We start from the raw sequence: 26,623 nt of genomic DNA on the forward strand, positions 1-26,623 counted from the left end.
ACTGACATTTTGCCCACATTGCATTCATTTTTGCCTTTGGACTGGCAGTTGGGTTCAGGGGCTAAAAAGGGTAGTATATGATGTGGTCTTGTTATGCCCATGGCTGGCCAGGGCATAGCATATGTGGTCACTTTGGCTATGTGTGAATCTTCATGTCTGCTTGTTTTTTAGCTGCAATCCTTGTCTTACATCTGTGCCAAACATTTAGGCAGCCTTTCAACTTACTTTCGTGAGAGCAAGTTGTTTTTCAACTTGCATTATATCTCCTGTACTGTTTCATGTCTTGGTGGGGAAGGTCTGAGGAAGGTTTCTCATGGTACTGCGTTAGGGAGGGTTTGAGCACATTCCATCTGTGAGAGTTAGGAGATAAGGGAGACACCTGTTGTTACTACAGAAACAGCAGTATCTGTGTGTGAGACAGCCTGGTAAAATTCAGCACTTTCTGTGCTATAAAAGACTGAGAGTCACAGCCTGGACTTTGAATCCAGCTGCAGCTATGGGAACCATGTACTGTACCAACCTATTGATCGCCCGGATTCCCGATCAGCATCAAGACAGAATATGGCAGACATGGTGAAGTGTTCTATTTTGTGTATATAGATATTTGCTTCCATATTGTATATTATCTGATGTTTATCTGCAGTATTTAGTATTATCTGATGTTTATGCAATAAAATATCATATTCATCTGATGCTTTTCTTGGATGTTACTGTGCACACCCTTGATAAATAGATACGTGGCAATACAGGTCTCTATGAAAGTGATTAAATGTCAATTCTGCAAGTGTAATCCTTGGCATCATGTGGGATTGAAGTCATTAAAAAGGCAGCTGAGGCATGCTGAAAGGCAATGGAGGATATTACAAGATGTAGAAAGTTTAGAAATGTTTCGCAATATATGATGGTGTTCGCGGGAGGTGAAATGAGCTAAAAATTATTATTAAAAGTTGGTGAAGGATGGCTCCGAATCCAGCATGTAAAGTATTTAGTGTTTTGCATTCTCTGACATTGGGAGTTAGAGCAGAAAGTGCACAGCTTGGTTCATCTTTGGAAGAGTTAGCCATATATTTTCATGATCAAGTAGAATCTTTGAGGAAGCAGGCCAGGGATGGTAATATGGTTAGAGTATCTGAGGAACAAATTGGGGTGCAGGTTGCTGACAAATTATTGTTTAGCGAATTTAGAACTTCTTCATGGCAGGTTTTTATGGATTATTTTAGGGGGTTGAAATGTGCATTACTTTAAGATAAGGTTCCTGTTGCTTGGATAAAAAGAGCAGATATCAGGCTGATGAAGGAAATGTACCTCAAAGTGATAAGATATTTAATGGAGGGTTCTGTATCTTGAGTGGAAATAGGCTGCAATAAGTCTACTTTTGAAAGATTCTAGGGATGACAGCATGGATGTTTCCAGTTATTGGTAGCGGAGCAGTTAATATTTAAAACAGGTGGTGCAATATATTGCTAAAATGGAGATCCTGAACCCTTTCAATCAGGGTTCAGAAGAGGGCATAATACTGAAACTTTGATAGTACGCATGTTGAGTGATGTAAGGAAGAATATAGATAGATAATGAGTGGATCCTTGCTGTTTCTTTGGATTTAACTGCCACATTTGATGCAGTAGACCACAAATTACTGTTGAAATGGTTATCTTTTACAGGATTCCAGTAAAAAGTGTTAAAATGGTTTGAGTCATACTTAGATGACCATATTTTTTTTGTAAAGGATAAGGGAGGATCAGTCATCAATAATAAGGTTGTGGAGTGACATGCCTCAGGGTTTATGCCTTTTACCGGTACTGTTCAATCTCTATATGGCACCTTTGGTGTCTAGGATTCAAGAATTTGCTGTTGGGGGGGGGGGGGGAGATCTATGTATATGCAGATGACCTTTTGTTGTTAGCCTGCTGTGACTCAAGAAATCCAGTTTGTTCAGTTATGCAAGCTTGTTTGGAAATGATGGAAGTTTGGTTAAGATGTCAACATTTGATTTTAAATTTGGAGAAGATAGGGTATGTTTAACTGGTCATTTGCCAGACCCCAGGTTCTTCTCCAAATTTTAAAGGGAAGGGCTAAAATCTATGATAATTTTCGCTATTTAGGAGTTACACTGGATTCGCAATTGTCATTTGACAAGCAGATATCTTAGGTTGATTGGAAGGAGATTTGTTGTGTTGCAGATATTACGACTGATACAACTGTACTTTGATAAAGATACACTGCATGTATTTCTTTATTCATTTTTTATGTCAAAGTTAGACTATAGAAATGTGGTGTACATCGGTCTCCCATGTTATTTATTATGTAGATTGTGTACATTACATAATGCGGGATTGTGATTGCTAGATGAGGTAGGTCAATATATTCGCGATACCATTGGTTGCTTTTAGAGTTCAGGCCCATCTACAAGGATCTGGTGCACACCAATAAGGCATTGTATTCAGGTGAAATGGGTTATTTGGTAGCATTGTTTAATACATATTCCCCAACTAAGGTGTTGAGGACGGTGAGTTTACAGTTATCACTACCAGCTGCATAAGATGCATATCTTGTAGTTACGAGGGAACAGTTTTCCTTTGTAATACCTATCTATTGCAGAATGAGTTGCCAGTAAGTTTAAGGGAGGAACAGTTATTTAGTTTAAAAAAAGCCCCACGAGAAGGAAGTGATGTCACCTGCATGAATGGGAGCTTGATTTGGGAGCTTCATTCGAGCCCTGTGAAAATCCCTGAAATATGGTGTGCCATCGCGCTCGAGAATACTTCTGGCGATTGTGTTAAGTGCTGGATTGTGTGCGCTGGGTATGGCTTCCAGAAAAAAGGTGAAGTTGAAAAATCTGGGCTGTGCACAGTGGGAAAAGTCGCTGGGCCAAGGCACACGAGGTGGAGCAGTAATGGAGGAAGTCGGGAGCCACGCCTCGCAGACCGCTAAACAAATAGATTCCCCTGCAGCCCCCGTCTTGGAGATGGCAGAGCCTGAGCCATTCACAAAAGCTGATATGCGGCAGACGATTCAAGAGGTGAAAACAGAAATTCTGGCGGTATGGTTCAGGTGCGGGAAGTGGTTCAAGAACTTTGCTCTGACATGGTGGAGTTGGGATCGCAAGTGGAGGTGGTGAAGACTCGTCTTGATACTTGTGAGGAGGGTATGACTGGGTGCAAAGGAAACTGGAGGATATCAATGAGGAATATTAAATATTACTGGATAAGATGGAGGATTTGGAGAACCGCACCCGCAGAAACAACCTGAGTTTGCATGGTCTTCTGGAGCTGATGGAATATAAAGATGTATATGATACTGTGACCAAATTGTTGAGATGGCTGCTACAGGATGATTCCTTGGAACCAGGTATTGAGTGCGTTTACAGAGCGCTGGGACCTCAGACTGCTGATCAACCTAAGGATATTGTGATTGGTTTGCAGAGCTTTGTATTCAAAGAGCAGGCCTTGCGGAGGGCCAGAGAGTTGGGAACGGTGACCTGGGAGGGCCACTGCCAGGAGTTTTACCAAGATTTGGCAGCCAGCACATTGCAAAAACGGCGCTCTTCCGAGAAGTCACCAAGGCCCTTACTTGTGGAAATATGAGATATCACTGGACTTATCCTTTTGGATAACTGATCACTATCAAAGGTCACATACTCAGGTCACATCTGTGAGAGAAGCCTGCACTCTATTTCAGAAGAAGGGTATAGAGATACCGAAGGATTCTGGACCAGCGGCAGGAATTGCGCTGAATGAGTGGCAGAGACTGGCGCCTTTCCGGTGGCAAAGAATTGACAGAGGGGCCTGAGGAGAAAGAGGGGGGGGGCACCCCTGCCTGCGGCAACTTCCTCTAATGGTCACCCTTGAGCCCAGGGACATTAAAGACTGTGTGTTGCTCTGCTTTTGAAGGATGTATGGTGTGGAGCCTTTGTGCTACCTCGTTGTATTTTTTTTGCTTGAGTGTTCTCGAGAGGAAGCAGAGGGACTGTTTGGTTTTGGCTCCCATGTGTGAGAGTGTTTGGTTGTGGATTGAGTGAGGCTGTGGGGGTTTTGTTCCATTGTTGGAGTGTAGCAGGTTCTGTGGTTGAATGGAGGGGGGGGAGGTGGAGGGAGGATGTCTGGTGGACAGGGACTGTTACCTCTGGGGATATGCTCAGCTTTTGCCTTTTTGCTTATTTACCAGTGGGAGGTCTGGTTGATCCCACTATGGGAGAGGGGGGTGGAGGAAAGTAGATGGGAGGGGGGTTATTGGGGTGGGTGGGGAGGAGGGGGTGGGAGGGATAGTGGGACAAGAAATCCTGGTTGGGGTTTATATATTATTTGGTATTTTCAGACATGGAGGGGATCAAGTTAGTGTCTTATAATATAAGGGGGCTAAATTCCCCGCATTAAGAGAAAAGCAGTTTTTCGGGAGCTAACCAGATTGCGGGCGGCTGTCTGCTTTGTGCAGGAAACACATTTATTGAGGTCGCATGAGAAATTTGTTAGGGATCCTAGGTTTCCTCTGTCCTTTTGGGCTTCTAGAGTAGGAACTACTAAGAGAGGGGGAGTGGGGATTTTAATTAGCAAGGGAGTGCGTTGTGAGGTGCAGCGGGTGGTGCGTGATCCGCAGGGTAGGTATATCATGGTTGAAGTTCTCCTAGAGAGTAATTTCTATTCATTGGTCAGTGTATATGCACCTAATGAAGGGCAAGGGGAATTTATACGGGAGTTGGTACCACCGATTCTACAGTGTAAGGGAGCTTCATGATTTTGGGGGGTGACTTTAACCTTATCATGACCCCGCACCTGGATAATTTTGGTAGAGCTGGGAGTTATGGTTGGCAGGACAGAAAATTGATGAGAAAGATGGTTAAATCCTTGAATGTGGAGGATGGTTGGCACTGGCTGTATGCCCTGGGCAGAGATTATATGCATTATTCAGCAGTTCACGCATCCTACTCTAGAATTGACTATATTTTTATGGAACGTGATTTGACTTTTAAGATCATTCAAGGCATCCTTCCTCCCCTAATCCCACTATCCTTTAACTCCTCGAGTCCTGACTCCACCAGACCCGCCCAAAGATATAAACTATCCTTCCCCTCTCTATGCGGTATTCTCTATGCAGGTAAACTGGGAAAATCTCTTCTCTTCAAAATCACAGGCATCTGGAACGACCTTACTATCCCGTTGCGGAACCTAGGCTCTCTCCAACTATTCCGCAATCAACTGAAAACTTGGCTCTTCTCTAACATGTAATTCTATTTTCCCCCTTACTCTTCCATTCTATATATAAGCTCATGTAAACCTTTTCCTTTCTCTTCTTATATTTTAAGTTCTTGTAAACCGTGCCGAGCTCCACTTCCGTGGAGAGGATGCGGTATATAAACTTAAGGTTTAGTTTAGTTTAGTTCAGTTCATCAAGGTGGATTTGGGAGAGGTTTTGCAAAAGGATGCTGCTATTAGGGCCCGTTTCGTGGAATATTATGAACTTTATACTCTAGAAGTGGAGGAGACGCGCCTGGAAAAGGAGCAATATCTTGCCCCTTTTCCGTTGCCTCAGACTGCAGAGGGAGATGTGGGGCATCTGGATAGGCCTATCACAGTGTTAGAGGCACAGAGGGCCTTGCAATCCATTAAGGTGGGGAAGTCTTCGGGGATGGACGGATTTATGGTTAAGAACTATAAACGATATCAGGAATTGCTGTTACTGCCCCTGTTACATTTTCTTAACTCTATAGAAGGAGGTAGCCAATTTCCTTTTTTTTATGCGCTTAGCAGGGGGTCACTATCTTGGCGAAGGAGAGGAAAGATCCAATGCATTGCACATCTTATCACCCGATCTCTTTACTGAGAGTGGACACTAAGATTTTTATGCGAGTTTTAGCAGACCGTTTGATGAGTTGGATCCCTCGCTTGATACACACTGATCAGTCGGGGTTCGTGGTGGGTAGGCAGATGGGGGATAATGTTCAGACGGTTTATGATCTACTGGAAAAGGCTCAATATAATAGGGAAGGGGTGTATCTCTCCATTAATGCCGAAAAAGCCTTCAATAGGGTTTCCTGGCCCTTTCTATTTCAAGTATTAGAATCTATTGGTTTAGGACCTGCTTGGCTGGCCCGGACCTTCTCTCCAATATCAGAATTGACGTCGGGGGGAAGGCTTGTGGGCTGGCGGCGTGCAATCGCTGCACATGCCTGGCCCTTCCCGGAGTTGCGGCGGGGATAATTAAATGCGTGTGGCAGCGGCGGACCAGAGGGAAGGAGGAGTCGGTGGCGGGTCAGCTTGGGGGCAGGCAAGCTTCAGGGGACGGAGGGAGGGAGGGGAATGGGACAAAGGCTGGAAGGCAGTCAGGGGGCACGAACCTGGGACATAGGAGGGAGGGAATAGAAAGGGACAATTGTTGGATCTGAGTGTGTGAGTGAGAGGGAAAGAGATGGTGCATATGGGTAATGGAAGAGGAAAATTGGGCAGAGGAGTGAGATAGAGATGCATGGGGAATAGAAGGATGAGAGGGAGAAATGTTGGGCATAGTGATGGAACTTTTGGAGGGACAGAGAAAGATGTTGGTTGGGGATGGAAGAGAAGGAAGGAAAGGAAGAAAAGGAAGAAAGGAAGGAAAGGAAGAAGAAGGAAGGAAGGAAAGGAAGAGCGGAAGGAAATGAAGAAAAGAAGAAAGGACGAAAAGGAAAGAAGGAAGAAAGAAAGGAAGGGAAGGGAGGGGAGGGGAGGGAAGGGAAGGGAAGGAAGGGTGCTACTCATGAAATTTCTACTCATGAAATAACCAGACAACAAAGGTAGGAAAAATGATTTTATTTTCATGATCAAAATGTGTCAGTTTTGAGAATTTATATCTGCTGTCTATATTTTCCACTATATTTGTCTATTTTTCTATAGTTGTTACTGAGCTGACATTACACATTTTAAAGTCATCAGCCTTGACATCTTTGAAACCCCCCGAATACAAATGATAATTGACATTTTCTCTGCTTACAGTGTGCTTTGTATTTTTTTTAATTTTGTGGTTACCATTATGTATTAAGATTGAAGATGAAAGAAACTGCATTACAACTATTATTATTATGGGGTGGAGTCAGGGGCAGAGTTTGGGCGGGTCTGGGACAAAGTTTGGGCAGGGTACTCGGTTGGTATTTTTAGGCTTAGAGGGTACTTGGCTTGAAAAGATTAAGTCTACCCAACAGTTACATTAATTATCAATTAAACTAATAATGAATGTGGTATACAATATGTATTGAGATAGGCATTGGTGGTGTCCTGTCTCGGAGTGGCCACAGGCTCTTCAACCTCTCCCTTAGTACAGGCAGCGTCCCGTTGGACTGGAGGACGGCTAACATCATTCCACTCCACAAGAAAGGCTCAAAGATGGAGACAGCAAACTACAGACCAGTGAGTCTAACATCGATAGTGAGCAAACTAATGGAAACTCTAATCAAACACCAATTAGATAAGATCCTGGATGAGGAGAATCTACGGGATCCCCGACAACATGGATTTACTAAGGGGAGAGCCTGCCAATCCAACCTGATCAGCTTCTTTGACTGGGTAACGGGGAAGCTGGATATTGGGGAGTCCCTGGACATCGTGTACCTGGACTTTAGCAAAGCATTCGATAGCGTACCACACCGCAGGTTACTGAGCAAGATGAGTTCTATAGGATTAGGTAACACATTGACGAAATGGGTTGGGAGCTGGCTTGGAGGTAGGCTCCAAAGGGTGGTGGTGATTAGTGGAGTACCACAGGGCTCAGTCTTGGGCCCAATCCTATTCAACATCTTTATAAGAGACTTGGCAGAAGGGCTTCGAGGTAAAATAACATTATTCGCCGATGACGCCAAACTGAGTAATGTAGTGGGCAAATGCACAACAGACGAAGATTCAGTGCCCGACAACAAGATGCACGACCTACTCCTACTGGAGCGATGGTCTAGGACATGGCAACTCAACTTCAATGCCAAAAAATGCAAAGTTATGCACCTGGGCAGCCAGAATCCATGCAAGTCTTATACCCTTAATGGCGAGATCCTAGCAAAAACGGTAGCAGAACGAGACTTGGGGGTAATCGTCAGTGAGGACATGAAGTCTGCCAATCAAGTGGAGCAGGCTTCGTCCAAGGCAAGACAAATCATGGGCTGCATACGAAGGGGTTTCGTCAGTCGTAAGGCGGAAGTCATTATGCCATTGTATAGATCCATGGTGAGGCCCCACCTGGAATACTGTGTGCAATTCTGGAGGCCGCATTATCGCAAGGATGTGCTGAGACTGGAGTCGGTGCAAAGAATGGCCACCCGGATGGTCTCGGGATTCAAGGATCTACCATACGAAAAATGGCTTGACAAATTACAGCTATACTCGCTCGAGGAGCGCAGAGAGAGGGGGGACATGATCGAGACGTTCAAGTATCTTACGGGCCACATCGAGGCGGAGGAAGATATCTTCTTTTTCAAGGGTCCCACGACAACAAGAGGGCATCCGTTGAAAATCAGGGGCGGGAAACTACGAGGTGACACCAGGAAATTCTTTTTCACTGAAAGAGTGGTTGATCGCTGGAATAGTCTTCCACTACAGGTGATTGAGGCCAGCAGCGTGCCTGATTTTAAGGCCAAATGGGATCGGCACATGAGATCTATTCACAGGGCAAAGGTAGGGGAGGGACATTAAGGTGGGCAGACTAGATGGGCCGTGGGCCCTTATCTGCCGTCTATTGTTTCTATGTTTCTATATCCATGCAAAAGTTTGAAGGGACAAAAAACAGTTATTTACCGTAAAAGGTATTATCCAGGGACAGCAGGCAGATATTCTCACATATGGGTGACGTCATCCATGGAGCCCCGAAGCGGACAGCTGCAAAAACATTTTGCTTGAAGAACTTTAGAAAGTTTGCGACTGACTGCACCGCACATGCCTTCCTGCCCGATGTAGAGCACACATCTCCTCAGTTCAGATAGCCAGCTAAGAAGCCAACCAGGGAAGGTGGGTGGGTTGCCTGCTGTCCCTGGATAGCACCTGTTATGGTAAGAAACTGTGCTTTATCCCAGGACAAGCATGCAGCATATTCTCATGTATGGGTGACCTCAAAGCTAACCAGAATGGGATGGTGGGAGTGTTGGCGTTTAGGAAAATAAATTTTGTAGTACTGTTTGGCCAAAGTGGCCATTTCGTCTGGAAAAGGAATCCAGACAGTAATGAGAAGTGAAGGTATAAACCGAGGACCAAGTAGCAGCTTTGGATATTTCCTCAATAGGAGTGGATCTAACGAAAGCTACTGAAGCTGCCATTGCTCTAACTTTGTGGCTGTGACTCGACCTTCCAGTTACAGCCCAGCCTGAGCATAACAAAATGAGATGCAAACAATCAACTAGTTGGAAATCGTCCTCTTGGAAACTGGATGTTCCAACTTGTTTGGATCAAAGGAGACAAAAAGGTGAGGTGAAGATCTATATGATTTAGTGCTTTGCAAATAGTAGGCCAAGTCCAGAGTAAGAAGAGCTGTTTCTCCATAATGAGAATGAGGTTTGGGAAAAAACACTGAAAGTACAATTGATACAATTGATTGATTGAGATGAAATTCTTTAACAACTTTGGGAAAGAATTTTGGATGATAGAATATTTTAAATGGTGGGTCCACTACCAAAGCTTGTAGCTCACTGACCCTGCGAGCAGATGTGAGGGAGATGAGGAAGACCCACTTTCCAAGTGAGAAATTTAAGATGATCCGTAGACATTGGTTCAAATGGAGGCTTCATTAATTTAGCAAGAATGACATTGAGATCCCAAACCACTGGAGGTGGTTTGACATTGAAAAATCCTTTCATAAATCTGGAAACCACAGGATGAGCAGATAGAAGTTTTCCCTCTAGTGGTTGATGAAAAGCAGCAATTGCACTGAGATGGACTGTACCAGAGGTGTATTTGAGGCTAGATTTAGATAAATGAAATAGATAATCCAGAACTGAAGACAAGGAGGTAGATTGAGGCTCCTTGTGATTAAGATCACACCAAGCAGAAAACCTAGTCCACTTCTGGTTGTAACATTGTCTGGTGGCAGGTTTTCTGGAAGCATCTAAATTTTCTCTGACAGATTTGAAGGTGTAAAGTTATGTCGAGAGGAACCAAGCTCTTCAGATGAGCCTGCAGGTTGGGATGAAGAAGAGAACTGTGACTCTGTGTAAGCAGAGACGGAAATATTGGTAGAAGTGTTTCCCTGCTGCTGAGTTGAAGTAGAAGGGAGAACCAAGGTTTCTTGGCCACCAAGGAGCTATAAGAATCATGGTGGCAGATTCTCTCTTGAGTTTGACAAGTGTCTTGAGATTAAGTGGAAATGGAGGGAGAAATTTGTTCGTCCAGTCCAGAAGAAAAGCATCTGCTTCCAGGCAATAAGGAGAGAAGAGTCTGGAACAAAACTGGGGCAGTTTGCTGTTGTGGGGGATGCAAAAAGATGTATTTGAGGAGTCCCCCATTGAGAAAAAATTTGATGGAGAGTCGGTGAATTGAGTGTCCATTCGTGAAGTTATAGGATGCGACTTAATTTGTTTGCCAGTTAATTTTTCTCTCCTTAAATATATTTAATTTAATTTAATTCTTATATACCGCTAATAACCGTGAGGTTTCTAAGCGGTTTACAAAAATGATGCATTAAAGATACAATAAATAAAAACTAAATAAATAAGATAGGTACTTGGAAATTCCCTAACTGTCCCAAAGGCCCACAATCTAACTAAAGTACCTGAAGAAACAGTATGAAAAATAAAAAGACAGAGTTAGAGATAGAGATAGAAATGAAATATTCCAACAAGTAATGAATAAATAATTTAAAGATAGAATTAAAATAATAATTAAAGTAAACAAAATAGAGATAAAAATAAGCATAGAGAGAAACAGAAACACACTCCAAAAAAGCATCAAGATCTTTGACTTGTAATTATTATGATCATTTAACTTCAGATCTTAAATGCCTTTTCGGAATACATCATATCCCTATCACTCTCCATACCCATCTCCATCTCCACCCCAATTCACTTCAACCACCATTCCCATCCTATTCTTTAACTGCCGTCAACCCCAGTTCCAATGGCTATCATCTGGGTCCCGAGTTTCCTCCAAGAACAGGCGACATCTCTGGCAAGGTAATCTCCATCGCTGCCGCACATGATGCGAGATCCTCAGAGGTAGACCCTTCGGAATGGGAGAGGAGTGAAGATGGTGTCGAGTACCCTGCTGGAACGGGCTCCCGAACCGACCGTTGGTCTGAGCATCGGACTGCAGCTCTCCTCTGTTGGCTCTCCCCTGCTGGAACGGGGGAGGGTGTAGATGATGCTAGGTGCCCTGCTGGAAAGGGCTCCTGATCTGGCCACTAGTGAAACTGGCAGTTGGTGCCGAGCACCATCAGCGCTGCTCCTCCTGTAGTTCTCTCCCCTGCTGGAATGGGGAAGGGGTGTAGATGATGCTAGGTGCCCTGCTGGAAAGGGCTCCCGATCTGTCCACTAGTGAAACTGGCAGATGGTGCCGAGCACCGTCAGCGCTGCTCCTCCTGTAGTTCTCTCCCCTGCTGGAACGGGGGAGGGGTGTAGATGATGCTAGGTGCCCTGCTGGAAAGAGCTCCCGATCTGGCCACTAGTAAAACTGGCAGATGGTGCCGAGCACCATCAGCGCTGCTCCTCCTGTAGTTCTCTCCCATGCTGGAACGGGGGAGGGGTGTAGATGATGCTAGGTGCCCTGCTGGAAAGGGCTCCCGATCTGGCCACTAGTGAAACTGGCAGTTGGTGCCGAGCACCGTCAGTGCTGCTCCTCCTGTAGTTCTCAGCTCTCAGAAAAATGTTGTGAAGGATTGCCCAATTCCAAATCTTCTGAGCTTCCGGGAAAAGGAGGGATCCTGTTCCTCCCTGCTTGTTTACATAGTACATGGTTACTTGATTATCTGTACAAATGAGCATGACTTGATTATGAAGAAGATGCTGAAAAGCCTTGAAAGCAATGAAGATGGCGCTGAGCTCTAACAGATTTATGTGATGTTGACGATCTGTGGTAGACCAATGCCCTTGAGTACGGAGACCATCGAGATGAGCCCCCAAAGTGCAGGTCAAATCTGTTGTGAGAACCTTCTGGTGAGGTGGCGTTTGAAACAGCAAACCTCTGGAAAGATTTGAAGAGAACATCCACCATTGAAGAGATTGCCATAGAGAAGATGTCACTGTAATGTGCTTGGAGAGTGGGTTGAAAGCCTGCGACCATTGAGAAGCCAGGATCCACTGAGGAATCCATAGGTGAAGTCTGGCAAAAGGAGTCACATGACCTGTAGAGGCCATGTGACCTAAGAGAACTATCATGTGTCTCGCTAAGAGTGAAGTAATGATGGACACTTGCTGACAAAGTTGTACGAGAGCATCCTGACGCTGCTGGGGAAGAAATGCTCTGCGTTGCATAGTGTCTAGAAGGGCTCTAATAAATTGCAGAGTCTGAAAAGGTTGTAGTTGAGATTTGGGAAAGTTTATTTTGATTCTCAAATTTTGCAGGAACAAAACAGTCTGTTGTGTTGCTACAGTAACCCCCTGAGACGTAGGGTCTTTGATAAGCCAATCGTCCAGATATGGAAAAACCTGGAGTCTGTGACTTCATAAAGCTGCTGCCAGGTGATGCCAGGCCGAAAGGTAGCACCTTGTATTGCTAATGTTGATTTCTCACCCGAAATCTTAGGAACTTGCGAGAGGCTGGATGAAAAGAATATGAGTGTAAGCCTCCTTGAGATATAGAGAGCATAACCAATCACTGGGATCCAAAAGGGGGTATAAAGATGCCAGAGACAGCACCCGAAATTTTTCTTTGACAAGAAATTTGTTCAGAACTCTGAGATTCAAAATCGGTCAGAGACCTCCCGTCTTCTTCGGGACAAGGAAATACCAGGAGTAAAACCCCATGTTCCAGAGGAACTTTCTCGATGGCATTGAATACGAGCAGAGCTTCGACTTCCTGGAGAAGAGGGAGGCCTGCAGAGGATTGGAAAGAAACTCTCTTGGTGGATGATCTGGTGAAACATGAAGGAAATGAAAAAATAACCTTCCAGCAATGGTAGAAATGGAGTAGATGGCCTCCTATGGGAAGAGGAGAAGGCAGAGATATACTGATTGCAGTTATGCTTTGGAAGAGATGGTCAAAAAGGCTGATTTGACTTGAATGCAAATGGTGTCTGAGCCTTCTGAGGACATTGCTGACATGGCTTTTTCTGAGGCAGTCTAGACAAAGGTGCAGACTTTGGGGGATAACGCCTCTGGTATGAGGAAAATGGTTTGTACCCTCTGGAGGCAGAAGATTTAGATTTAGGCCTGAGCAACGAGGCCAAAGATTTTTCTTGCTCAGAAAGCATTTTAGTTGCATTTTCAATTGGGTCCCTAAACAGCTCATCCTCCAGGCAAGGGATATTGGCCAACCGTTCTTGGAGGTTAGGGTCCATATCTGCAATTCTCAACCATGCCAGTTGTCTCATGGCTATTGAGATTGCTGAAACTCTGGATGACAGTTCAAATACATTATATGAGGATTGTACCAGATGCTGCTGGAGCTGTGAAAGAACGGTAGAAATCTGTAGTCGTAATGTGAAGGCAGGTATTTGAAATAGGTTGGCATGGTCTTAATCTAGAATTTCAAATATGAGGTGAAGTAAAAGTTATAATTTAAAATTCTGTTGGCCAACATAGAGTTTTGGTATAACCTCCCAAATTTGTCTATCGATCTACCTTTGTACATTTTAGAAGGGGCTGACTTCTTCAAGGTAGACTCTGCTATCAGAGACTGGCGAGACAACAGAGGTTTCTCGAAACCTGAACAAGGGATATCCCTATAGTGAGAGTCCAGTTTCCTAGGGACTGCTGGTATTGAGTATGGGATTTCCAAATTTTTACGAAAGGTATGCTTCAGGATGTCATTCATAGGAAGCTTAAGCAATTCCTTAGGAGGATATTTGATATCCAACTCTTCCATGTACTCCTTGGAATATTTGGAGTCTGCTTCCATCTTTTTTTTTGTAAGTTCTTGTTGTAATACATCTTGGATAATTCTTTTGTAATCCGCCTTGAACTGCAAGGTAATGGCGGAATAGAAATCCCTAATGTAATGTAATGTAATGTCCTTACCCATTTATCGAATGAGCCAGGTAAATGAGACAGGTTCTGATGGTGAAGGTTCCCGTTGAGAAGTGGAATGAGAACACTCTGCTTGAAAACCATAAGACTCTGTGGAGGAAGGTGAAGCCCCATGGGTAGATTGGAAATGAAGATCCAAATCCTCAGGTATGGAAGAAGATGGGTACCGGCTCTTGGAACGGTACCGAGGTAAAAAAGCAGGTGATGCAGATCATTTATGCTTGCCTGAGCATGCAGGGGAGAGATGCTTGGATTTGGCAGCATGTTTCCCAGATTTTGATGGAAAGTGTGGAGACGAATGTTTAGAAGGACTAGACTTGTGTCCAAAAGCACGATGGTATTTTTGCATATGATCTGGAAAAGCTGAACGGTACTTATAAGAGCGATGCTTCAGTGAAGGTGAGAAATAACGTCTCGATGAGGAGCGATGCTTCGATGCAGGAGACCGAAGCCTTGATGAGCGATGCTTTGGTGAAGCAGATCGATGCCTTGATGCAGGAAACCGAAGCCTTGATGAGCGATGCTTTGGTGAAGCAGATCAATGCCTCGATGCAGGAAACTGAAGCCTTGATGAGCGATGCTTTGGTGAAGCACATCAATGCCTCGAAAACCAGTGTAGAGAAGCATGGTTCAATGACGATGATCAATGTCATCGAGGTGGTACCGATGAGGCAACCGTGGTACCTTCAGTTGGCATGGAGAAATGCTCAGGCTGGACCAATACCGGAGGAGCTGACATAGGAGTGAGCATTTGAAACATGCTTCCAAACTTTAACTGAAAGAGAGCATTGCACTTCTCTTTAAAAGCCTGCACCGATATAGGGGGATTGGGCCGCTGGGTGAGATGGACCTCCGGTCTGACCCAGTGGAGGCAACTTTTTATGTTCTTATGATGCTGGTATCACTGGTGCTGCGGTTCACTCCAGTGAGGAAGACATCAATGAAAATGCACCTCTAGACTTGGAAGTGAGCCACATTAGAGGTCTTTGGCCAGTACGATTGCCCGCTGTACCTTTACAGCCTGAGACCCTGTCTGGGAAGCTGGTGGCTTCTTGGCTGGCTTACCTGACTGAGCCGGCGACACTGACTTGGACACCAGTACCTCTGGCGATGTCGATGCCTTGGATGTCGATGGTTTGACCAGTGTCGGGGGTACCGAAGCAGCATCCATGGTACCGAAGATCTGATTTTGTTGAAGTAGACGGTTTTTGTAATGTGGCACAGTGCGAACAAGACTACACAAGGTGGTGTGGCCCCAGGCACTGGATGCACCACTTATGAGGGTCTGTGAGTGAAATTGTGCGTTGACACCTGCTACACTTCTTGAAGCCGGTTAATGGGGGAGGGGGGACTTGGACGGATAAACCGCCTCAGCCAAATCAAAGTCCGAAGGCTGAGATGGAGGACAAAGCCCCGCCATCGAAAACAGCCAAAAAAAAAGAGAAAGAAGATATTCTTTTCTTTTTTTTTTAAATTAAGAACAATCAGGGAAACAGGACTCTAGGGAAGTCTATCTGGCCAAGTCAAAAGCCGTCAAAACAGCAGTTAGGGAGGCCAAATTCCGCATGGAGGAGTCTCTAGCGAAGAACATCCAGAAAGGAGATAAATCCTTCTTCAGGTATATCAGTGACAGAAATAAGAACTCAGGCGGGATAGTACATCTTAGGAAACCAGACGGAGACTATGTAAACTAAATTAAACTAAACCTTAGGTTTGTATACCGCGCCATCTCCACAAGCGTAGAGCTCGGCACGGTTTACAGAGATAGGAAGAAAGGAACTCCAATGAAGGGTTATAGGAAAGGAACAAGAAGAAAGAGAGGGACAAGGATCCCAGAGAGCAGGAGGTGTTAGAAGCAGACTTGGAAAAAGCCCAACTATTAAATGAATACTTCTACTCAGTCTTCACACGCGAGGCGCCAGGACTCGGCCCTCAGCTACAGACAAGGGTTGACGCAGATGACCCGTTTAGTAATTTCGAGTTTACACCCAATGATGTCTACTGCGAGCTGTCAAAGCTTAAGGTTAACAAGGCAATGGGGCTTGACAACCTACACCCCGGGGTGCTCAGGGAGTTGTGTGATGTCTTGGCGGAACCGCTATCCGCACTCTTCAATCTCTCCCTTAGTACGGGTAACGTTCTGTTGGACTGGAAGACGGCTAACGTCATTCCACTCCACAAGAAAGGCTCCAAGATGGAGACAGCAAACTACAGACCGGTGAGTCTCACATCAATAGTGTGCAAACTAATGGAAACTCTAATCAAACGCCAATTGGATACGATCCTGAATGAGGAGAATCTATGGGATCCCCGTCAACATGGATTTACTAAGGGGAGATCCTGCCAATCCAACCTGATCAGCTTCTTTGACTGGGTGACGAGGAAGCTGGATGTTGGGGAGTCCCTGGACATCGTATACCTGGACTTAAAGCATTTGATAGCATACCACACCGCAGGTTGCTGAGCAAGATGAGTTCTATAGGATTGGGCGACACATTGACGAAATGGGTTGGGAACTGGCTTGGAGGTAGGCTTCAGAGGGTAGTGGTGAACGGCACCCCCTCCGAAATGACGGTGGTAATCAGTGGAGTGCTGCAGGGCTCGGTCCTGGGCCCGATCCTATTCAACATCTTTATAAGAGACTTGGCAGAAGGGCTGCGAGGTAAAATAACATTATTCGCCGATGACGCCAAACTAAGCAATGTAGTGGGCAAAAGCACAACAAACATAAATTCAATGTCCGACAACATGATGCATGACCTACTCCTACTGGAGCGCTGGTCTAGGTCCTGGCAACTCAGCTTCAATGCCAAAAAATGCAAAGGCATGCACCTGGGCAGCCAAAATCCATGCAAGACTTACACCCTTAATGGCGAGATCCTAACAAGAACTGAAGCAGAACGAGACTTAGGGGTGATCGTCAGTGAGAACATGAAGACTGCCAATAAAGTGGAGCAAGCTTCATCCAAGGCAAGGCAAATCATAGGTTGCATACGCAGGAGTTTCGTCAGCCGTAAGCCTGAAGTCATTATGCCATTGTATAGATCCATGGTGAGGCCTCACCTGGAATACTGTGTGCAATTCTGGAGGCCGCATTACCGTAAGGATGTGCTGAGACTGGAGTCGGTCCAGAGAATGGCCATCCGGATGGTCTCGGGACTCAAGGATCTCCCGTACGAGGAACGGCTGAATAAGTTGCAGCTGTACTCACTCGAGGAACGCAGAGAGAGGGGTGACATGATCGAGACAATCAAGTATCTCACGGGCCGCATCGAGGTGGAAGAAGATATCTTCTTTTTCAAGGGTCCCGCGGCAACAAGGGGGCATCCGTGGAAAATCAGGGGCGGGAAACTGCACGGGGACACCAGGAAATTCTTTTTCACTGAAAGGGTGGTTGATCGCTGGAATAGTCTTCCACTTCAGGTGATTGAGGCCAGCAGCGTGCCTGATTTTAAGGCCAAATGGGATAGACACATGGGATCTATTCACAGAGAAAGGTAGGGGAGGGTCATTGGGGTGGGCAGACTAGATGGGCCGTGGCCCTTATCTGCCATCTATTTCTATGTTTCTAAGATCGATCAAAAAGATCATGAAGGAAAAGAATTCCATGGCCAGAAGATACAGAAAAGTAACGCAGAACATTCGAAGTAGGACTTCAAGGCTCTGCGGATAAACGAGAACTGAGATGTGCGCCCTACATCGGGCGGGAAGGCACTCACTGCGTGGTGCGGTCAGTCGCAAACTTTCTTAAGTTCTTCAAGCAAAATGCTTTTACAGCTGTCCGCATCGGGGCTCCGTGGATAACGTCACCTATACATGAAAATAAGTTGCCTGCTTGTCCTGGGATAAGAATGTAATTTTCCCGTCAATATTTGATAAATGTTGGACCTGTCAGGGAAGGGTGGGGGGTCATTATCCATTTAAGAAAAGAAAGAAAACTAAGGAAAGCCCTGTCCTTACTGGAGAGGTTAAGAGGCAATGAATCCTATAAGTGAGGAAGTTAAGTAAAGGGTGGAGTTTAGTAACTCTAGGCCTTTAAAAGCATTCCCTAGCTTGAATCAGACAGAAACGGCCTATAGGAGAAGAGAAGAGGAGAGGGAGGAATGAGTGAGTGAGTGAGCGAGCGAGCCCTGCTTACTGCTGGAAGCCTGAAGAGAGCATGGAAAATGATGCCAGAGGGTAACTACCTTTAAGACTTTTTCATGGACTTTGTTTGCTATTCGGTAAATTGGACTAATAGTCAGCAGTGGAGGACAGGACCACAAGGTCCTAGAGACCTTGTCCAAAGGATGGAGGCTGTTTGACTAAGTTCCTAGTACTCAGTAAAAAGGTCTCAGTTCTCAGTGCTCTTTGGGAAAGAGAAGTCTTTGAAAGGAGAATTACCCACAAGAAATGATCGGAGGAGACTATAGGAACCCAGATTTGCATAAGGCTGGGTTATTGAGACAGACTAATTTACATATTGTCCAAACTCTCTAACCAATTGTTTCCTCTTGAACTGAAAGAGCCAGAATGTTCTAAAAGTACCAAAACCAGTGTTTATGCAAGGAAAGAAAGTGTTGGACAGATTGAAATCCTAAATAAGCACAGAGGACTACTGAAGTTTACCCCAAGGATGCAACTGACTGTCTCTGAGTTTATTCCTTAAACGCAAAGCTTCTCAGGGCCGAATTCTCTAATATTGCCAGTAAAATCCAATGGGTTGCTATAGCAACCATAAATTTAACAATTCAAAAAAGACAAGTCATTCTCGAAGAATGGCATATGTAAATGAGGTTCACAGAGGGTCGCCAAATGTACATGAGATCAGTCACTGGTGATAGCTTTTGGCATATACACAGAATAGTCTATGGAAAGAGGCATAGGTGGATAGGAGCGGAGAATTACCAGCAACATTACGAGATTTTTTTCCCATCGTTATATTACTATAATTTATGTAAATAGTGTGGGGTTTGTTTTTTAATCATGAGCCACAGCCAGAAACACGTATCTTGAGATGCGCTTTTCACAGTATTGGTACCCCCAGACCAGCTGGTAATGTTTGGTCATTAAAAGCTAGCGTTTCGCTAGAGAATCACTCGATGATGATAAGAGTGCTCATTTAAATATTAATGAGCCCATTTTACTACCATTTTAATAGTAATGACCTCATTGTACTACATTTGCATGGCAGAGTCAAAGGAAGCTCAGAAAAGACCACAGTGAGCCGTTCTAATAATCAGGCAGTAAAACACTGGCATGCTTAACCAGCTGGAACCGGTTTTACGACCACCATTAAAGGCATGGTAAGTTTTGAGAATCCGGCCCTCAGTGTATATTGCAGGACTGTTGTCTATGATTCTGGTTACAACAATGTGGCTATGATTGCTATTGTTTCCAGGACCTCACCAAAGTACACTTGGTCCTGATCTTTCTTTGCCATTTTTGGAAAACAAATCATTGAAGTCTACCTAGCACTGTTTCAACTACTGGAGTGACTGAAGTCCTCTCCAGCCTATCCTGATCTGTCCTACCATACATAGGACAAAGACCATTTAAGTCTGCACAGAATTGTCATTGAAGCTCTCTCCAGGACATCCTAATCTGTCTTGTCATACACAGGACACAGAATGTAGAGGTCTGTCTACCACTGGATCTTAGTACCTCACAGACAAAGTCACAGTCTAAACACCAATCAGCACATCAACATGCATAAACATTTAAGTTTTGTTTATAAACCATTCTCTTTCTAATTAGGAATCCTTTTTTAATTCCATAACCATTTTTTCTCTCTACCAACTCCCTCAGTAGGGCATTCTGGACATCTCCATGCAAACTTATTTTCTGATGTTACTCCTAAATTTATTTATTTATTCAATTTCCTATACCGTTCTCCCAGGGGAGCTCAGAATGGTTTACATGCATTTATTCAGGTACTCAAGCAGTTTTCCCTCTCTGTCCCAGCGGACTCATAATCTATCTAACGTACCTGGGGTAATGGGGAGATTAAGTGACTTGCCCAGTGTAACAAGGACTTACAAAACTCAATTTGTGTCCTCTAGTTCAGTGTTTCTCAACTCGGTCCTGGAGTACCCCCCTTGCCAATCAGGTTTTCAAGATATCCACAATGAATATGCATGAAACACATTTGCATATAATGGAGGCAGTGTATACAAATCAAGTTTATGCAAATTCAATGTGGATATCCTGAAAACCTGACTGGCAAGGAGGTACTCTGCTCTAGTTTAACCTTAGCCAGGTTTCTGACAGCTTACACATAAGTAGTGGTGGCAGCATATGCTGTAAGGCTGCTTCTCTCTTCCTGTGTCTCCCTGGCTTGACTGTGCTTAGGAAAATTAGCTGACTACCTGAACCATGCCCTGTTCACTGTGCTCTGACTGTCACAACTTCTCAGCTCTTAACGTAGAGGCAACTTCTTGTAAATTTCATCTCAACAAATTCCTATGTCACATATACAACATTAAAATTCAAGGCAACCTCTATCACTTGGTGGTTTTTCTGAACTATCATATAAACAGCATTTATAGAGGAATTAGTACACATAGAGGACAAAGTAATGACTGATTTTCTTACCATACGACTCCTGTCTTCTGAAGAAGACAATTTCCGCTCACGTTGCTGACCTGGAGATTTCTGCAATGCTTTTACACTAGAAAGACATCCAGGCAAGGAGGCAGGAGGAGTGGCAGATAAACCAGGTGTGGAACCTGAATTTTCAATTACAAGCAAAAATGAATATTAAAAAAAAGGTATATTACATAGACTTCTAAAGAACCAGTTACCTTTCAACAGCACTATCAGATGCACACAGCGCCATATATTAAATACGCAAGAGACAGTCCCCGCCCGATAAAGCTTACAATCTAATTATGGCAGACACACAGGACAAAAGGCTGCTCAAGTAGGGAATTAGAAGGGGACTGACCAGCAGAAATGGGTGCTTTACAAGTTGGTTAAGACTTAAATGAAGCTTCAAAAAAATGGGCTCTCAGAGCCAGAGCCAGAGCCTGACACACCAAATCAGGCAGGTTGTTCCACGCATAGGTGTCACAACAGGGGAGACCACAGGGGCCGTGGCCTTCCCAAAAATTGTCACTTTCATCATCCCTGGTGGTCCAGAGGTGCAGTGGGCAGGAGCGAGCTTTCCGGCTCCTGTCCCACTGCTAACCTGGCTGGTCGCGGCTGGTTTCTTCTGCCGCTGAGCGGCAATACGCTTTGACACTCTTGCTTGGCACTCAGCAGCTTCTTTGACTGGGGAGCTGACCGGGTTAGCAGCGGAACAGGAGCTGGAAAGCTCGCTCCTGCCCGCTGCACCTCTGGACCACCAAAGCCAGAGGAGGTAGAAGGACGGGACAGAGTGCAAAGCGAGTGAGCAAATGAGGGAAAGGGCTGGATGCAGAGTTTGACAGGGGAGGGAGGGAAGAGGGCTTGGTGCAGAACCTGACAGGGTGGGGGGCAGGAGGCCAAGTCTGACAGGGGAGGGAGGGGGCTGGGTACAGAGTCTGATGGAGAAGGGGGAGGAGGCTAGGTGAACTGCCTGATGGGGGGAGGGAGGGAAGGGGGCTGCGTGCAGAGCCTGGCAGGGAGAGGCTGGGTGCAGGGGGTTGGGAGTTGGGAAGGCAGGGAGGCAGATGCTCAGGGGTTTGGGAAAGATATACTGCACGTACTGGGAAAGGGTTGGAAAGGACAAATGCACAGGAAGGGGGGGTTAGGAAAGGAGGAAAAGAGAGATGCTGCACAGGTGGAGCAGTGGGAAGGGAAAGAAAGAAATGCTGCCAGTGGGGGAGAGAAAAGGAACGGAGAATTGTTGGACATAGGTGTGTGGCGTGAGAGAGAAAGAGATGACGTATATGGGGAAAGGAAGAAAGAGGGAGAATTGTTGGACATGATAGTGGTGGATAGGAGGGAGGGAGAAATTTTACACTGGGAGGGAGAAGAGATGACCCAAATAAGGGAGAGATGTCAGACCACTGGAATGGGAAGGAGAGAAAGAGAGATGCCAGATCACAGAATGGAAGAGATGGAGGGAAGAGAGAAATGCCAGACTGCAGAAAGGAGAGGAGAGAGATGTTAGACTTCAGGAAGAGGGAGGAGAAGAGAGAGAGAAATGCCAGACTATGGGAGAGAGATTCCAGGCTATGGGAAGGAGATGAGAAACATGTCAGACCATTTGAGGGAGGAAGGGGGAAGACAGAGATGTCTGACCATGGGAGAGGGATGAGATGGTGCACAGGGATGGAGGGGAAGGGGAGACAGAGGGAGGAGATGGTGCACAGCAATAGGTGCAACAGGGAAGAGATAAGAAGAAATGCTCCTTATGGATAGATGGGAGTAGGGGATCAGAAAGAGGGAGGTGATGGTACACATGGGTAGATGGGAAGAGAAGGCATGGAAAAGTAGATTTTGAGAAGAAAGCAGAAAAATGGAAGAAAGTTGAATGTTAAAAGTTAATACTAAATATGGATGTATAGAACAAAACACAAAAAAGCCCTCTCATCAATACTGGGCAAGTTTCTCAAATAATATCATCATGTAACATTTAAAGGCTTTTAAATATTTAAATGTGCTCATAAGCTCTTCAGCAAGGCGCCACAACGTCGCTGGAAAACTGCATGAATTTTAATCATAACACATTGCATGGAGCAAGGAATCTTGCTTCTACTGGAGTGGCAAATGTTACGGCTCTACAAAAGCTGTTCAACATTAGACCACTTATCTGAAAAGGTCATTTCATGGCTCCAACACAGTCTGTGTTTCGCTAAGCTACATCAGGAAGCCGGAAGGATAAGCTTTTTATGTTGATTTTATTTGCAGTGCCGAGTCCTTTGATCTACACACTTGATGTTGAAAAAAGATATACAGTGCTCCCGTCCCAATCATTCGCGGTATTTTCCAACCGCGAATGACCAGGCAGGAGAGGGCAGCCGGAGAGGCAGGAGAAGGCAGCAGGAGCACCGACGAGTGAAGAAAATCACTCGTGGTATGCTCCAACCACCTCTTCCTGCACTAAAGTCAGGCCTCACCAATCAGGAGCTGCTTTGACATGGACCTGACCGTATACCTCGACTCACACTGGCTTCCAATTTCAAAAAGAATACTATTTAAATTCTACTGTATACTATTCAAAACTATAAACGGAGACAGCCCAACCTACCTAACAACCGCCTCATCCAAGCTACCTCAACCAGGCATAGAAAAACTCACACCCCATTCACACACCCTCCAATCAAAGAAGTTAAACAGAAAAAACTATATCAGGGCCTCCTAGTCACTCAAGCAGAAAAACTAGACAATCAAATCTCCAATCTACTAATAACAACCCCAGACTACAGGACATTCAGAAAAGAAATAAAGACTATGGGGGTAATAATCAAAAAAAAACCAAAACGTCTAAAAAGTGTCATAAATGGCTACTTGGACGATCAAAAAGCCTGATCGTCCAAGTACCCATAACCAAAGATGGTTTTTAGACGTATCTAAAAACAGCTTAGGCCTTTCCCCTGCCTCTAGACCCACAGAGAGAAAAGAGGTGTGTTTAGAGGAGGGGAAAGGGCGGGCAGTGGGCGGGAGGTGGGCCGACCTACACCTAGGCATACAACAGGTATAACCAAAACATTTACAGGTTGCCTAGTCGGCACTTAGACCTTTTTGATTTAGACGTAGTCAAACCAGGTCTAAGTGCCGAAAAAGGGGCCATTGAGCTGATGGCCACTGGCGCTATCAGTTCAGCGGCCCGGCAACCTACCCACCGCAACCATTGCGGCAGGAGAGATGCCTCATCTCCCCTACCGCGATGTCATCACTCCTCTACCCGAACTGCTGCAACCCGCGGCAGGAGAGATGCCCGGGTTGGGCCATGTGCCTAAGGCCCCGCCCACAGGAGGCCCTGATTGACCAAGGCGCCTTAGGCCCCACCTGTGGGCGGGGCTTTGGGATGGCTGGGCCAATCCAGCCCCATTCTGCCGTTGGCTGCCTGCCGGACAGGCGGGTTTGGCACCTGTCTGTCCGGCCAACTTGAAAAAAGGTACGGGGAAGGGGGTTGGGGGTAGGGGGTTCGTGGGGTCAGCTGGGGGGTCGCGGGTCAGCAGGGGGGGCGATCGGGTGTTCTGGGGGGGGCGGTTGTTGGGGAGAGGGGGATTGCGTCGAGGGCAGGAGGACCTGGGATCCCTCCTGCCCATAATGTAGTGGGGGGTGGGGGTGAGGGTAGGGGGTCGCCGGGGCCAGGAGGGCTTGGGCTCCCTCCTGACCCGAATGAGTTGCGGGGGGGTGGTCACCGGGGTCAGGAGGGCTTGGGCTCCCTCCTGACCCGAATGAGTCGTGGGGGGGTGGTCACCGGGGTCAGGAGGGCTTGGGCTCCCTCCTGGCCCAAACGAGTCGGGGGTCGCCGAAGGCCAGGAGAGCTTGGGCTCTCTCCTGGCCCGTTGTATCGGAGGGGGGGTCTCCGGGGCCAGGAGGACTTGGGCTCCCTCCTGGCCATATCAAGTCAGGGGTGGGGGGGTGGGCATGATCGCCGGGGCAAGAGGGCTTGGGCTCCCTCTTGCCCAGATATCGTCAGGGAGTCGGCGGGGCAAGAGGGCTTGGGCTCCCTCTTGCCCCGATGTTGTCGGGGGGGGGGGGGTGTCACGGTTCGAAATGGCAGGATCGTTGTGGGGGGGGGGGGTTCTGTACCTTGTGTTGTTTTTGGCAGACACCGGTTACAGAATCCAGCTTTTAGGTGAAGGACTGGCTCCTCCTTCGCCTAAAAGCCCTTCTGTTGGACATTTGGGACTTAGGCGTTTTTTGTTTCATTATGGCTAAAAAGTGTAGATGTCGTGTGGGTGTACTTTTAGACGTAGTGGAGATTGGGCGTTTAGGCAGAGAAAGGCCATAATCAAAACAAGGACGTTTGTTTTTTAGTTATGGACACTTTCCCTGCTTCTGTATTGAACTTAGACGCTTTTTTTGATTATGCCCCTCCACACTCTTCAAGAAATCCCTGAAAAAGTCTTAACACTACGAGTACCTTCCTTCCTCCCATTTTCTTCCTAACCCCCCGAATCAACCTGATCTACTCTTTACTCGCTCTGGAAATGTCCAGAGATCTTCTTTTGTAACCCATCTTCTTTAACTCTTTTGTAATCCGTCTTGAACCACAAGGTAATGGCGGAATAGAAATCTCTAATGTAATGTAATAAATATTACTACTTTTAGTTTGTGGTCCTGTATTTGCATAGGGGTTATCTGTGTTCTGCATGTATGACCAAGGCCATGCGTTCTGGTAGGAATGAATGTTGAGAAATAGTGTGCTTTGCGTAGTTTAATTATATATTACATTATTATATTACAGCGTTCTCCCCAGAAATTTTTTCCAGCCAGGTGGCATGAAAAAGTAGTCGGGTGGGGCAGGATGGGGAAATTTGGTGGTGGGGAAAATTAACCCCCTCTTTTATTAAGGTGTGCTAGTGTTTCTAGCAAACCCCTGTGCTACGCAGGAAAACTAACACCAGCTCAATGCTGGCGTTAGCGTCTAGCATGCATGACAATTCTGCATACGGTAAGTGCACGCTAATATCACTATCGCAGCTTAGTAAAAGGAGCCCTAACTGTGTACTATTTTTATTAGTTAATTATTATTATTTTCCAATGCTCAATATGACTTCCTTTTTTAAGGTTTGACACTTGTGCCAGAATATTTTTACTAAATTTAAGAAGTATCCAATTCTAGAAGGGAATAATTTGATATTTGCCCTCTTTCAAATGGTATAGAGATTTAAAAAAAGGGAAATGCATTAATGAAGTCATTAGGTTCAATCTAGCCATTTATTTCTGCATGTTCTCCCTTGAGAAGAGGAGACTGCGAGGGGATCTGATCAAGACTTTCAAAATACTGAAAAAATTTGACAAAATGGAGCAGGGAAAGCAGTTACAATGTCCAATGTGACACGGACAAGAGGACATAGACTGAAGCTGAGGGGGGACAGGTCCAGGATGAATATCAGGAAGTTCTGTTTCACGCAGCGAGTGGTGGACACCTAGAATGCTCTCCCAGAGGAAGTAATTGCAGAATCCACCGTTCTAGGATTTAAGGATAAACTAGATGCACATCTCCTTAAGATTGGCATAGAGTGATACAGGTAAGGGTAACTTAGATGCACATCTCCCTTGAGACTAAAACTATGCCAGGGTACACCTGGCGGGGCCTCCGCGTGTGCGGATCACTGGACTTGATGGACCCAGGGTCTGATCCGGAGATGGCAATTCTTTTGTTCTTATGTTCTAACAAAAAAAAAGATAAATATAGCTCATCCAGTCATACAAGAAATGGCTCTACAGCACCTCTAATAATGTTTTGATCACTAGGTTGCTTCCTGAGGTCTCACTGAGGATATGAAATATATGCTATCCCCACTTCCAGACCTCTTCCACCTAATTTATGGAGAGGTGCTACTAAGCCTTGATTGATCTTTATCTGCTACTTTATTATTTTGCTATAGTGCAAAGTGAGAGCTAGGGTAAAACAGTTTA

General features: G+C 45.5%; 1 protein-coding gene across 6 annotated transcripts in view; it reads right to left on the reverse strand.

Moving 5' to 3' along the window:
- BRAF (B-Raf proto-oncogene, serine/threonine kinase) overlaps positions 1–26,623 on the reverse strand; it is a 1,024,017-nt gene that overhangs the window by 483,115 nt on the left and 514,279 nt on the right. For all 6 annotated transcript variants that reach the window (XM_033958817.1, XM_033958818.1, XM_033958821.1 and 3 more), the window contains one exon: positions 20,693–20,826. In XM_033958817.1, the coding sequence (XP_033814708.1) occupies positions 20,693–20,826 (134 nt within the window). The remainder of the gene's footprint in view (positions 1–20,692; positions 20,827–26,623) is intronic.

The sequence above is a fragment of the Geotrypetes seraphini genome, chromosome 9 (assembly GCF_902459505.1).
Source record: "Geotrypetes seraphini chromosome 9, aGeoSer1.1, whole genome shotgun sequence".
NCBI classification, from domain to species: domain Eukaryota; kingdom Metazoa; phylum Chordata; class Amphibia; order Gymnophiona; family Dermophiidae; genus Geotrypetes; species Geotrypetes seraphini.